At 46.1% G+C, this 15,020-nt stretch overlaps 1 protein-coding gene across 6 annotated transcripts in view; it reads left to right on the top strand.

The window, feature by feature from the left end:
* The window catches only part of GARRE1 (granule associated Rac and RHOG effector 1), a 1,148,859-nt gene that overhangs the window by 83,937 nt on the left and 1,049,902 nt on the right, over positions 1-15,020 (top strand). For all 6 annotated transcript variants that reach the window (XM_069639445.1, XM_069639428.1, XM_069639448.1 and 3 more), the window contains one exon: positions 3,131-4,434. In XM_069639445.1, the coding sequence (XP_069495546.1) occupies positions 3,940-4,434 (495 nt within the window). In that variant the 5' untranslated portion in view covers positions 3,131-3,939. The remainder of the gene's footprint in view (positions 1-3,130; positions 4,435-15,020) is intronic.

Below are 15,020 nucleotides of genomic sequence, written 5' to 3'. Positions count from 1 at the left end.
GGACCCAGTCAGTGGGGAGATGCCAGCCTCTGAAGAAGACCGTCTTGAGATCCATCCAGAAATGTAAAAGCGGGTGGTTAGGGAGGTGAGGAGTATGTCTGGTGTTGATGGGGAGGAGGTTCCAGAGTCTGGTGGCATAGACCGAGAAGGTACTTCATGCACTGGCAGAGTTAAAATCTGCACATATCCTTGCTCTTTATGTACTGTGTGAGTGATGTTTGTATGTGGGGGGAGTGTCCGCAATGTGACCATGTGTTTGGTGGCATGGGGCTGTATATGGAAGTTGATTGTGACAATTCTGGCTTATCGTGTTTGTGAAGCATCATCCAATTTGCTATAATGAGAATTTTGGAATAGATTGTGGCTGCAGCTTCATCAACATGATTTACAGTGACCATACAAGCCAATATTGTGTCATAGACTCATACGTTTTATAGAGTCACCATAATGGCATAGATTGTGGCTACAAAATTAAAATACTTTTCCCTAGGAATGCTGGCATTTATTATGGACCCATTCATGAAATGATTTACACTTGCAATGCTGGGATATATTGTGTTATATTGTAGTTGTCATTTATATAGCACCATTTGCCATTTGTATGGCCTTAATGCGCTTTGTATTAGAAACACGTTTGAGGACCGAAGTGGAGGTATGGTAAAATTCTCAGTAAAAGCTTAACGTGCATTTGGTCAAAAATTAGCAATTCGGTGGCCTGGCTATGCTCCAGTAAGCAACCCAAAATGTCAGGCATGTGGACTGGTGCTGAGGGAGGTCACGACAGAGCACTAGTGCAAGAGAATCGATGTGTGCCCATCTAGACCGAAAATTGTCATAGGTTGTCCTTTTATTCTAATGGAAGAGGTGCTGAGGCAAGTCTGGTGTAAGGGTGAAGCCGTTGCGTGTCCAGATAGACCGAATTTGTCGTAGTAGTTGCTGCATTCTAAAGTGTGTGGATGGATAGCTGTGCCTGCAGCAGATGTCCACCGAAGTGGTGCATTAATACATACCTTAAGCTCAGGTGGAGCGTATCTTTGATTGCTGTGTGATCCGGTCTTCTGTGTGAAGATTACAAGCTACCCTCCTATGCTAATTCTAGGCACTATAGACACGCTAACCTAAGCGCAAATAGAATGGCTCATCTTATACTGTCTTCTAAGCGTGGAAGCTAGGCTGCCATAGGATCTAGAGGCATAGGATTTATTATCTAGCACAATAAATAGACGGGCTACCAATATAGTCTTACTCTATTTCTTTTAGGTTCCATAATAGGGTATCATTGGGGCTCTTCTAGTGCAGTATCAAAGATACCTGCATGTTTGATTACCATCATATATCTTCAGCACAATGGACGGGATAAAAATAAGGTGCCACCAAAATGTCCACTCCCAGATCTATCCGGGTGCAGCACCTAGCTCACCCCTCAATCCGTCTAGCCTTCACAGATCTTCTAGGTGAAATACTTGTGATAACATCCCAATCTCTTCTAGAGCCCTACCTGCGCAGGGATTTCTGCCCAAAAAAAGTTATGCTTTTTTGGAGGAGTGGGGGTAAAGGCATATAAAGGATTTGGGGGCCAGGAATAAAAAAAGGTAAATGACAGGTGGTTGGGGGTAACAACCCCAAAAAATAATAGATTGGAGCAGGGCAGGCTGGCTTAATACATCTTGTAATTGTAATAGACAGTACACAGTAGTGGGAAAAATGCACCGAGATTCAAAACACATCATAGGCACAGCTTCAGAAAAATAGCTTGACGATAGCAATGCTGGCACTTGTGAATTCTGGCATCACAAATGCTTACCAATAGAGAACAGCGAAAAAATTGTATGACTTTTTAACCAATTGTCTAAAAAATGCTGTAAAATGCACTGTTTCAACAGATTATTTAAAAAAATGTTACTGTGAGAAGCACCCAATTTCACCTACTATTCTCCGTACTCTTCTAAGGGCTCTCTTGTTGTGTGCTTGCTCTAATTTGTGGAAGGTGTTAATGCCCCTGTGTCAAAGTTATCACCTGCCTCCAAAGACCTTCAATCGTTTATAATTCGGATGCCCCTTCAGAAGCTGCCAGACCTTCTGGCAACAAACGTTGCCACCCCTACTGCGGCTAGTGCATATTGTGGCCAGATGCCCCTCCCCTTTTTCTATGTTAGGTGAAAAATGTAAGGTTTGATTATCATGCCACTGTGGCAGAATGCTCAGCATATTCATGAGGCATGTGTGGTGGGCCAAGGCTGCCCTAGCCTCTGTGGCGCATAATACACTTCTTTGAGGAGCTTTGGGAGGGCCCCTCTCCAGAGCCCACAGTGCTCCACCCCTCATTTTGTAATGCACCACTAGGTGTAGATTGGGAGAAAATAACGGACTTTGGAGAAACCGAATCAATTTTTGGAGGGGGTTTAAGGTGGGGGCTTAAGCAAGGGATTTATTTGTGCTATGCAAAAGTGCTCTTCCTCTTCCTGTTTGGAAGAGTATTCCAAAAGTCTCGATTAAGGCGTGGCCTCGAGTTCTAGTCATGCCTTTCGTCTCAACATAGCACATTATTGCCTTTTATTCTCTATTCGTTGTGCAAGAATGACATTTAGAAAATGATTAGCACAATTTAAAAATGCTTACATTTTGCAAAGGTTTTGATCTTGGATATGCTGTTGTTTTCCCATACAGTAACGGATATATTATTTTTGTGTGCCGGGTTAATGTGAACGTTTGGTAGGGCAACTCAAGCCAATAACCGTGAAGCAACATTTGAGGGGATGGGGATTGTGGTGAGGGAAAACACTGTTATAATCAAGTAGCCACTAGCCAGAGTGGTTCGAGTGGTTAATTGCACAACATAAATGACTGGCACCCCTTCTTGGATTCTTACGAGAAAATGTCGTTTTTAGGTTCTCGTTCAAATTTTCAATGTCCGTAGTGAATTCTAAAAGTAATTGTTGTGTGCCTTGTGGGCAATACTGTTACCATCTAGACATGGTTTCATGAACTTTGTCACAAGAGATCAAAGTTTTTGTAGGCTGGTGCTTTGAAGGGTATATCTAAGAGTAATCCATCAAAGCACTGGAGGAGTCCAATCTAACTCTGCTCTTTGTTCATAACATATTTTAACTTTATTTTTTTTCCTTCACAGGAAATGACCTAGAGGCCTTACAAATACATTCGTGCATTCTTCCTTCGGACTGAAATCGAAGGCAAATTAAATCTGGAACCACCATTTGTTTCCACTGTAGCATCAATAACTACCTCAACATATGGAAGCAAAGGAAGAGACTTGCACTCAAAAAAAATTTAATTTTTAATAACTTGAACTTGCTAAGTCTCAAAGAAATCCAATAGGAGAACATCTATTTTTCAGTATTATGGCAAAGCACTACACGCATTTGACAGACTGGATCTGCCAAAGAATGCAAGACATTTGATTTTCCTGCGGAACGACAAAGGACTTGCACTGCTTTTATAGTCGCTGTTGATCAGTAATTCTGTTATACAATTTTTGGTATGTTAATGAAGTTCTATTTTGTTTTTTCTTTTTACTCAATTATATCAATATATATATATATATTTTTTTGTTGTCCTTGTGAATACGTTTGTAGCAGTCGGTGTCAATAGCTGGGCCACAGAGAACGAATATGTTCATGCCACCCTACGCTTTTGTCTACATATAAAAACAGCACAATATAAAATCGGCTGGTAAATATTTGAGCAACATACAGAGTACAAGTTTTGAACTGCAGCAGGGCTGCACTGAACACTAGAACAGAAATTTGGCAAATCTGATGATCTTCTCTGGTGATACGGATTGAAAAGAGGTATCTGCCTTTTGGAAAATGCCTTTTACAAAGCCTACGTACCCAGCCCTCCACTACGATACTTAAGCGCAATTCTGAAAAATACATTTGACAACCGATTGTTTATTTGAACCATTGTTCGGCAACACCTATGTATTGCTGCAGTGCCCAAGAAAGTAAAATGGACTACAAGCGGCGCTTTTTGCTTGGCGGGTCTAAGCAGAAAGGACAGCAACACCAGCAGTATCAAATGCCCGAGCTAAGCAGGACCCTTAGCGCCCCACTGGCATCTACTAACACTGCATCCCCTCTCACCTCCCCACTTGCTGCCGGCAGCTGCAACCACCCTTTGCCCCACACAACTCCGATCGCAGACATCCAGCAGGGAATTTCCAAATACCTGGATGCACTCAATGTTTTTTGTCGTGCAAGCACTTTCCTTACAGACCTTTTCAGTGGTGTTTTTCGGAACTCACACTATTCTAAGGCAGCTATGCAACTGAAAGACGTGCAGGAACATGTCATGGAAGCAGCAAGTCGACTCACAGCAGCAATAAAACCAGAAATCGCAAAAATGTTGATGGAGCTGAGTGTGGGAGCTGCAAATTTCAAAGATCAAAATGAATTCAGTCTACAGGATATTGAGGTGAGCTATGCTATCATTTCATTGTTTGTGTTTCTTAGAATGTGGTTGTACGTCAAAAATCAGTGTGTCCTTTTATTAATTTCAAGCTTATGCAAAATATCCTCAATGATACTGTTATTTTTGTAATAGTCTTACCATTGTTTAATACACTCTACCTCTGGCGTCTTTCAAGGCTCTATCCTATCGCCATGGCTCTTCAACATCTAGCTGGCCCCTCTGGCTCACCTAATCTCCACGTTCTCCCCCTCATTTCCATTGTTATGCAAACACACTGTTTCAAGCTACCATCCTGTACCACCTTCCCTTCTTCCTTCTCCTCCTCCCTCATACCTGATTGCTTGACTGCTATTCAGGCATGGTGCTCTGCCAATGATCTGTGCCTTAATGCCAGTAAGACAGAGATCCTTCTCATTGGGACGCCTGCTCCTTGTTTCCTCCCTACCCCCCCTCTCTGGCCAGACTCCTTTGGTCCCCTCCCCTAACCGAGCTTTTGAGGCTAAAAACCTTAGGATCATCTTTGACTCCCCTTTCTCTCCACACATCAGACCTTGCCAAGAAGTCAAACTTTCAGTTCCACCTTCTCAGGGGCATTCTACCTTTCCTGCCCTTCCCCCAGAAGCTCAACGTACTCAGAGCCCTGGTTCTCTCTAGGATAGACTACTGCAACAACCTCTTCCTCAATCTGCCGCTTTCCTCCCTTCGCCCCCTTCAACTAATCCAGAATAGGATCGCAAGACTTATCCTTGGCGTCAAACCCAGGCACTGCATTTCTCCATCCCTAAAATCTCTTCCCGGTCTCCCTGTGTCCTCAAGGATCAAATTCAAACCCCTTTTATCATCCACAAGGCTGTCTGGGGCCTGTGACCTCTTTCATCCAGATTTCCCTCCCTAAGTACCTCCCGGCCATAGTCCTTCGATCCTCTGGCTCCAACTCTCTGCAGGTCAAACTTTTCTCCAAGCAGAGAGTGGGAGGTAGATCCCTTTCCTCGGCTGGCTCCTCCCTCTGGAATGGCCCCCCTCCTCTGAGACTTAAGCCGTATCTTCTTAAGCTCCGGAAACCTATCAAGACTCTCCTTTTCTCCTCTTCCTTCCCTCTCCCCTCCTATGCTAACTCTTGCCTGACCTAACCCGACTTGGTCTTCCCTGTCCGCTGCATTCAAACCCTTTCCACTGGCACTTGCCACTTAGGCCGACCCAGCACTTACCTGCCCCCCTACACTAGGGGCACCCCAATCCTGCACTTCTCCTTCTACCTCTTCCCCCCGCACTTACCACCTTGTCAAGCACATGCATGGTAGGATTGTCACAAGGCCGATAAAACTGCTTTTTTGTTGGTGATTCCCTTGTTTTACCCCCACACCCGCCCCCAGCTCCAACCCAGCCACATCTTGTCTTGTGGCGCATGGAAACATTTTTGTATAGGCGCTATACAAAAGTTCTGGTTTGAGGGTGTGTGCATCTGATTTCACATAAACCTTTTTATTGTATGCCATATTCTCATCAATTCCCAGCTTCGATGTTTGCAAAATGTAACATCTGAACAACAACAGTTCCAAATATAGCTTTAAGAGTTAACCCTTTATGAACAAAATTTGTATTTGTGAAACTGTAGAATATATTGAACACATAATGTGACAGGTATTGTGAGATAAGAAAGCCATACTGTTCTTTTCAAATGTACATCTTGATTTTCTCTGACAAATTTAAGTTCACTTGAAAACTGACATCGAAACCTATATCTTTGGCAACCCAGCCTTGCTCATTCTATGTTGTCATTGCATCAGGGAGGGTGCCGGAGAGAGTAAAGGATCAATCTTTGTTACCTTTCGTTTAGAATTGGAAAATTGTGTCTTGCTACCAACTTTCACACTTTAGCAAATTTTGCATTTAAACATAGATTTAATTTTTAACTATCTTCAAACATTTTTCTATGTTCCATTTTGAAAACTTAATTCCAGCTCCTGAAATAAAAACTGAAAGAGTGTGAAGTGCAGTCTGCAGGTTCACTACGGCACCAAAAGCCCAAAGTAAAAGGTGCAACCCTCTGTTACCGTTCTGAATTGAAGTTGGTCAGATCAGCAAGTCATACCCCTAAGCTTACTAAAAATATACTATTGAACTGGGTAATGTGCCGAAGAGCAATCAACTGAACACACAACACGTATAATATAAACACTATTGTTGTCTCAACTTGTGAGAAAGGATTTTGGATTTTTGGAGGAACTCCTAGAGTAGTTGGCGGGCTGGTGGGCGGATGCTCTAAAACCAAGAGGCATTTAGGTTAGGCAAAAAATGTCACAATTGAAAACCAAAGTGGAGTTTGAGGTTATAGACATATGATCAATGTCCTTCGCCACAGTCCTTAAGCTTCCATTCAGTACATTAGGCATGTTGTATAGTTGCAGAAGCTTACATCGAGGCAGATTTCATCTGATCTTTCACAACAAATTTGTGTTTGGGGGAGATTGGGGTAATGTGGGGGGAATATTTTGAGGGGCTGAGGGTTTTCTCCCCGCCCACCCCATATAATTGCTGCAAAATGTACCTAAATGTAAATGTCTTGATGAAATCAAATAGATCCAGGGATTTAGCGCCTAGAACACTTCTTGGTTACTCCTTGCTTGTTCCAGAGTGTACATTTGGCAATGGGCTGCTATCATTTCCTTACAAACGCAAACACCTACCAGCAAAGACTTGTTTAGACGTCCCATTTCCCCCTTTGCCTGATGTAACTCCATACCAGCAGGAGTTTTGACACCCACTGCCAGGGTATAGTAGCTTGACTGTTACTTGCAAGCATTTCTCCCCCCTTGTCAGGCTGATGTTATCCTCATCCACCAACCAGCCTGCTGTGCTATGGTACTCAACAAGTTCTGGCTTCTCCTTTGTCTCCTGGACCATGGCAGAATATGAGCAAACTATCACAGCACAGACTTGGCAAATATTCCTCCCTGCTTCTTTGTTTCCTAAGGGTTGTTGTGTCAAGAAGGTGTTGACTTTTTCTCTTTACTTGAGAATTTGCTCTCCCAGCAGTTGTAGCCCTCAGCAGGCTCTGTCGTCTTCTTTTTTTCTGGCTCGCTGTTTGTTGCTCATTCAACGTGGATCGCTACACCCAGTGTGCCCAAACCTTTTTCTGTGCTCCCTCTTTATAGGGCTTTTCATCACCTTAAATTGTTCAATAAAGTTTGTGATTGCGTGATTTCCCTGTTTGTTTATAGATAATGTTTGCTTCTTACGGCTTGGGTTTTTCTATTAGTGTTCCCTGGGTGGCATTAGCTTCTCCCTTACAACTTTCATAACGGGCAGAGTAAATGCCCTTACATGGATTGAGGGTTTCAACTCTCAGTACTGCCATTTTAAGGTCAGGGACAGAGTGTGTAAGGCGGTGCATGGATATGCAATCCCCACAAGTCTCTGGGCTCGCTGGTAAGCAGGTCTGCTCAGTGCGATCATTATCACAATGTTGGTTCCCTAAGAGATCGCTGGCACAGTGCTATATATATAAGTGAGAGCTATCTGTGGTCTCGATCCCAGTTGGCTGTTTTATATACTTCTAGTGTGTGTTTGCACAGCTTCCACAATGGAATAGTGAGTGCACTGCTCCCCCCTCCCTCATTTTACATTGCCTGGTAGGTTCACCATCCATGTCTAGTGTGATCCTTGAACAGAACCACCCAATAGAGGCTGAATAACTCGGAATTCGTGCTGTTTGCCAGATCTTAGTGCTTTTTGTGGTAACCTAATTATGACCCATTTGGCTGAATCACGGTTTGGTAGAGCCTTTAGACTGGAATCGCCTATTATCTCTTGGTAGCACTTCACAATGCACTCGATCATCCCTGTCTCCCAGACTCGCCGTCCTCCTTAGATGATCACCTCATTTCGACTTTGTTAAAGTAACAGCAAGCATCTGTTCGTACCGTCGATAGTTGTTAGTGCTGTCAGATAAACCAAGCACCCGCATCAAGAAAATAAAGGCTCTCATCTGTCAGAAACTGACTGCTCTACCCTGACACGCCCTTGACGCTAGTCGCCTTTTATAGGAGGCTGGTCACCTGACTGACCCGAAGCCTAAGAACATTCTAGAAACCATTTCTTGGCTTTCCGGCGCAAACCTTCTGCCTCCTACCAAACACAAACAATCCTTTCATTAGACAATAGTCCCTTTAGTGTCCATTTCTGGTTATTACATCATATGATTACTTCCGGTCTGGTGATTTCTGCCGAGGGGCGCAGGCATCCCAGTCTCATGACAACTTCTACTTATTTGCGTAATCTTATGTCCTTACCAGTTCCAACCAGTCCAGGCAGTGATGTGGGTTGCAGCGTCCTTGGCACCAGTTCCTGCCGAACAGCACTTTTAGGACTATCAGAGCGCATGCTGAGAAAGGTCCATGGAAAGAACAAGTGGCCAAGCCAGCATCATCAGAGGAATTCAACAGTCATCTAGGCAGTCGACTTTATTTTATTCATGGTTGTTTGTAATGGCTATCTTTTAAATTTCATTTATTTCTCATTCCCCGACAGTGCCAAGATGTCCTTTCAGCAATGAAGAACTTTATAAAATATTAGTACCCGGCGAGGATCAACCTGGGCCTTATCCGCCCGACAAGTCTCGGCGCTCAACTGCGTCCTTGATTTCTTTCTTAGAGTGGCCGCCATGGAAAGGGAAAGGGGCTACGTGTACGATTACTCTGTGCATATTGTTGTTGGTCATTGTTAGGGAGAATTCTCAGAAATGTGCTAATTCCCTTCTACCTTAGAGACCTCCAGCTCTTTTGCTGGACTTTAGGACTTTTAATTTATATCCTGGAGAGAGTGAGACCTTTTTCCCCACTCTCTCATGTATTATTCTGTGATTTGAACACTGAGTTTCCTTTGCTTTGGGAGTCTGACAAACTCCATAGGCATCATCTTTTTACATTGTGACACACGGCACCTTCAGCGCAGTGGCACAGGGATGTCTTTCAGATTTCCCACATGTTTAAATACCTTCTTTTGGTTAAACTACTATTTCCAAGAGCAGTGAAGTGAATTTGACTTTACTTACATTTGTAACTTTCTAGACCCCGCACACACCATTTTACAATAGGGCGCTGGAGGGGTGTCTTCGTATCCCCATTGTCTAGTTTCTCATGTAACATTTTTTATGCTACCCTTTCTACAATTAATGGCTGGTGGCAGTGGTTTACGTTTTACTGCAATTGAGTGTTTCTACTGCGGGCTGCAATCGGCCCCGGTCTTTGTTCGCCATTTCTTGTTGGTCCTTCTTGAGATTTACACTGTGTGCCAAACCAGGTTTGGTCCCTTTGTCCATTTTGTCTTTGGCAGGATTCACCAGTGAAGACCGCCTCTGGCTCCAGCGTGTCTGTCAGGGCAGGAAGCAAGGGAGGTGCCCAAAACTCCCTGTGCTTAGTCTCCTTGGATAAAGGAATGCACACAAAGATGATTGGCCTGCTGGTTGTTCTTGAAAGACAGCCACCCTGCTGTGTGATTGACAGCTAGGCTGCAAATGAATGCGAGAAACCTACGTAAAAGGCAAGGTCTTTTAGACAGAAGGCAGAGTCGACCACTGGACGAAGGAATCCGAAGAAGAACTTGGAAGAGACACTTGCTGCAACTCCTGGACCGTTGGTTTGCCCTGTGAAGCCCTGCTGCAGTGCTGAAGCTCCAAATTGACTTCGACTAGAGAAGCCCTGCAAAGGACGACTTCTCTCCTTGGGTTGGTGGGACCAATCGACCCCAAGACAAACTCATCTGGAAATACTCTCAAAGCTGGATTTACTTCCAATTGCTGCTGCAGGAACCAAGTGCTGGGGTGAGCAACACCAGAATCGAGTGTATAATTTCTAAGTCGGACTGACTCCCATGAAGCAGGACCCCAGATGCTAGGAAAGCCCACAGGTATCAGAGAACCGTAATGGTGCTATTCGCGAGAAGCTGAAACCGCGACGTGCCGCTGAGACGAAGTTTGCCCATTGCTGCCGCCGACCTTCGAATCGTAGTGCATGAGTGCCCAGACATCCTCCTTGTCGTCCCCATGACTGAGGCCCAGGAACAACAGGATCTGCAGACTACAACAGGAACAGAAGCCAGCTGGAACCCATTTCTTCAGACGTAAGGTACTGTAAACTAAGGGGCACTTACCTTTTGTTGTGTAGCATTGCAAGCTCTCAGTTGAGACCTGCTTTGGCTGCCCCTTGCAGAGTTGCTTGCAGCTTTGCTCTTCACAAGCCTCTCTGCTTGTGGCCCACTTGTGATTTCTTTTCCAACAAAAACTCTCTATAACATTGTTTAAGACTTTCTACTTCCCTTCAAGAAGGACTCTACCTCCCCTAGACTTTGCTCAAGTAGCATTGGCTGTCCTGGCTCCCTGAAGACTCTTCTAACCTCTGGGTTTGTGTTTTGATCTTTCCCTCCAAAATGTCACACATTCTTTAGCTGGGAAAGGGTTAATCTACATTGAATTGGGTGGTCCAAAAATGCTTACCCGTTTGAGAAACTTGTTATCCAGTGTTTCTTCCCTCTAACCTTTTCCTTGTGACACCAAACTCAGTATGGCTTTAAATGTACCAGTGATATATTAGTGTCCACGGTGTCCTAGTTATTTAAGTCACCTCAGGGTGTAGGTAGTGGATGTGTGCCATCCCAAATGGGTATGTACTGATTTATTGAAACTGAGAGTGTGTATTTTTGAAGTGTATTTAAGTGTTACATAGTTGCTCCCTTCTAAAGAAGGCTTATTCAAACTCACTGTTAAATTAATACATCATTATTTAATCAAGAAACCTTGACTATGGGGGGGCGCTCAAGAGCCCGAGCAAGATGGCGTGGGCTGAGGGAGCTCTGCCGTCGGACAACATGTTGAGCCGAATAAGACCTTGCAAAATGGCATGAAAGGAACTGCAAAGGAGACAAAATGTACCGGCGATAATGCCCCGGAGGAGGGGGGGTGAAACCCCGAAGAAAATCGCAGAACAGAGTTACACGCCACTGAAAGAATCGGTGTGCCACACATCAGCAAAGGCAGCATACTAAAAGACGCAAAACTGGAGACTCGGGCTGAGAATCTCCAGACCGGAGCCCTCACTGCACTGCCACACCAGATAATGAAGCCCGACACAGCCCGTGATGTACGGGGAGCTGAGAAGAGCAGCGCCACTGGAATAGCAGGGACGAACCTTGCATCGGGAGGACTGTGCAGCGAGGACCAACGTAGCCGCATGGTCGCCGTGACCAACACATACAGCCACAACACGAGGAAAGAAGAAAGCCCCTGCACACAGCAACCCAGCGGATCGTGTGCCATAGGAGCGAAGGCACCAAAAAACACCCCAAGGTCAGGTAAACAAAAACCATCTGAAGGTGCAAGAAGGGTACACACGGCAGGAGCGGTGTCAGCAGAAGGAGAAAATGTTGCTCCACCAGCCCCACAATGAAGTACGGAAGCTGCGCTGAGATGGGGACGAGTGCTAAAGATGATCCAGTAAGCCAGCGCAGGGCAAGGAGCCTACAATAGAATCCAACGCAAACCACTGGGAACTGACAGCTAAACCAGGGAATTGACTGCATTTCAAGGCCCAGTCACCCTACAAGCACACCCGCTCTACAGCTCCAGCAGCGGGTGCCAAGCCGGGAGACCTGTGCATAAAGCACGGTGGGTTTAAGACCGGTCTGGCACCACACTGGCAGCCATAAGCACACCTCCCAGGAAGCTAGAAGGCAGGGAGTGAGCCCCCACGGGACAGCAAAAGTGCTGTGAAGAGCAGCACCATTGAATGAGCAGAAACAGATCCTGCACCCAGTGAAGGACTGCGCTGCGAAGATCCCCAGGATCTACAGGTGCTGCCGCAACACAAGAAACGAGGGGATCCCGCACATTGCAACCCAGCGGATCGAGCGCCACTAGAAAGAAGACGCCACAAATCGCCCCGAGGCTGTGCAGCTAAGAACCATCCGAAGGCGCAGGAAGGGAGCCCACAAAAGAAGCGGAGATTGCCAAAGGAGGGCACCTGGGTACCACCAGTTCCACACCGAAGCACGAGAGCATTGCAGGCCCAAGCATCTCTGATAAGCCGGTAAACCAGCGCACAGCGGGGGCCCACACCAGCGCACCGGTTAGACAACCGCTTCAAATCACTGGGAACAATTGACTCGTTTGGGGAACGGGCCGCTCACAAAAAGCGCATTCTCCTCATAAGCATGCCAGCAACACAGCGCCCACAGCGGATGACCCACTGGGAGGCCAGCACACACAGCACAACGGGTGCTTGGCCGGGTCGGCACCTCTCTGGCAGCCATAGATACACCCTCCAAAGAAGCTAGACGGTGGGGAGAAAGACCCTGTGGGGCAAGAAAAGGGGCTGACAACTACAAGGCCGGCACAGGGGACCTTTGTCCCACTCAAAGAGCAAGAAACCCCCAGACCAAAAGATTAGAGATCAGTACCACCGGCCCACAGGTCCCACGGGTGGACATAACTTACAGAAGCGACACGCAGGTGTAATCAAGGGGGCAAGACAAGCAGATGCACGGGGAGAACGGCCCACGGTGTACAGGCAGCAAGCAGGGCAGTGCAAGTGGAGGGGAAAGTGCTCCCGCCCACAGAAACAAGGGCTTGAGGCGCATGGGAAGAAGATGGTAGGCAGCACCACGGAAAACCCCATGCGCAGTGGGCCCATAAGGCTCCATGCTTTGGGAAGCAAGTGCTAACAATCACCTCAGAGAATCCAAATGCCTCATCCACCACAAAGGGAAAACACCACTACTGCGCAACAAGAAACCCCCGACGGGCCACCCCTCAAGACGTGCGTGCAAGAGGGGGGGGCATGCAACAAGGAGTACATGCAACAGACACCAAGGATACCCCAGATACCACCCAACAGGGGGTATACCAAGGAGATAAGCAAGAAACGGACCCGACATGGAAAATCAAACCCAACTACAGGCCATCTTGGCTGAGATGAAGCCAATAGGCCAGTGCACGCAAGAAACTAACACAGCGGCGCTCGAAATGAAACGGGACCTTCAGGAGGTGCAAAGCCAGCTAACACAAGCTTAAAGAACCACAGAAAACGAACAACGAATCAGCGCCCTGGAGTACAATCGGACAACTGCGGAATCAAAGCTTCATGGAGTAATACGGGAGGTCTAAAGACTGGGTTAGAAAATGGAGGATCAGGAAAACTGATCCCGCAGGAATAACCTGAGGGTCGTTGGTGTCCTGGAAAACGCCAAAGGGACAGACATGGAGACGTTCATCTACGAACTTCTACAGAGCAAACTCCATTTGCCCAATGCTAGGGACCTTTCCATAGAAATGGGTACACCGCGCTCTGATTCCTAAGCCAGCACCAACAGAATGCCCAAGAGTCATAACAATGCGATTGTTACATTTCCAGCACAAAGTAGCCATCCTAAAAGCCTACAGAATATCATCCCTGATACGCCTAAATGGAACTGAAATAAAAATGTTCAACGACTACTCTATGGCAATATCAAGAAGGCAGCGAGGCGTTCATCCCATATTAGTGGCACTTAAAAAAACACAGAGCACAGACACTATCTTAAATTCTCAGAAATTTGGTGCATACAGCTCGACAAACCGTGGCAGTCATTTGGGAACCCGGAATCCGCTGACGATTCCTACAACAACAAAAAATGTAGTGTCAACAGACTACGGCAGCGCACAGCCAGAAAACGCATAACTGGACCACCGCCCCCATCTCCAGCTGGAATGCACCTTTTAGCAGGGGGAAAAGGCACAAAACAGGCAGAGGGCCCCTGTGGCTGGGACGCAGAGCAAAGAAAACGCACCAGCAGACCCTGAAACAGACCTAACCCAAAGATATGCCGACATGGCCCCTCTCACTCTCCTATCAAAGGCACAACAGCGGAAAGCCGATACCCGGTCTATGTTGAGAAGAACTTTGAAAACCAAAAGTGGTAATCCAAATATGTCTCCATAAGAACGCCAGGATAGGAACGCCGAAAGAGGCGACCTCTACCACTATGGCCTATCTACTCCCCACAGGACTCGAGGTGAATATATGGGCAGAGGTAGCAAACCGTTGGATTGCTTCCACCAACCCCATATGGGCTTGCAAGCCTAGTAATGGGCAAGAGCCGAAGGACAGGCTCACCCAATGTTCTAACCTTTGGCCCATAAAAGACTTAAGTTTGAGTCTTATGTTTGAAATAGCGGCAATGTTATCCCACAAGTTATTTGTTTTTGAAAAAGAGAAAGGGACGTGCTCAAGACGGGAAGACGTACTGACATACTAAGACAGTGCAGGTTCGCCGGGGCCAGACTTTAGAGCCACATACACAACAAACAATGCTGCAACTTACCTGTGTAACCCTGAACATCCAAGGGCTAGGCCACCCCATTAAGCGCAGGCGCATGCTCAACTATAAAAGAGATCTGCAAGGAGACATTGTATACCTTCAAGACACCCATCTCAATAAAATAGAATCTGAAAAGCTGGCGTGAGGATGGGTGGGCACTGTAGCACACTCATCAAGCCACAGGAAGCGTGGGGTCTCAATTCTAATACACAAAATGGGTCCCCATCCAAGTCCAACAT

This window comes from Ambystoma mexicanum, chromosome 1q, assembly GCF_040938575.1.
Source record: "Ambystoma mexicanum isolate Mex_15411 chromosome 1q, UKY_AmexF1_1, whole genome shotgun sequence".
NCBI classification, from domain to species: Eukaryota; Metazoa; Chordata; class Amphibia; order Caudata; family Ambystomatidae; genus Ambystoma; species Ambystoma mexicanum.
The sequence above is the reverse complement of the archived record's forward strand: the minus strand, read 5'-3'. Positions and strand labels throughout refer to the sequence as shown.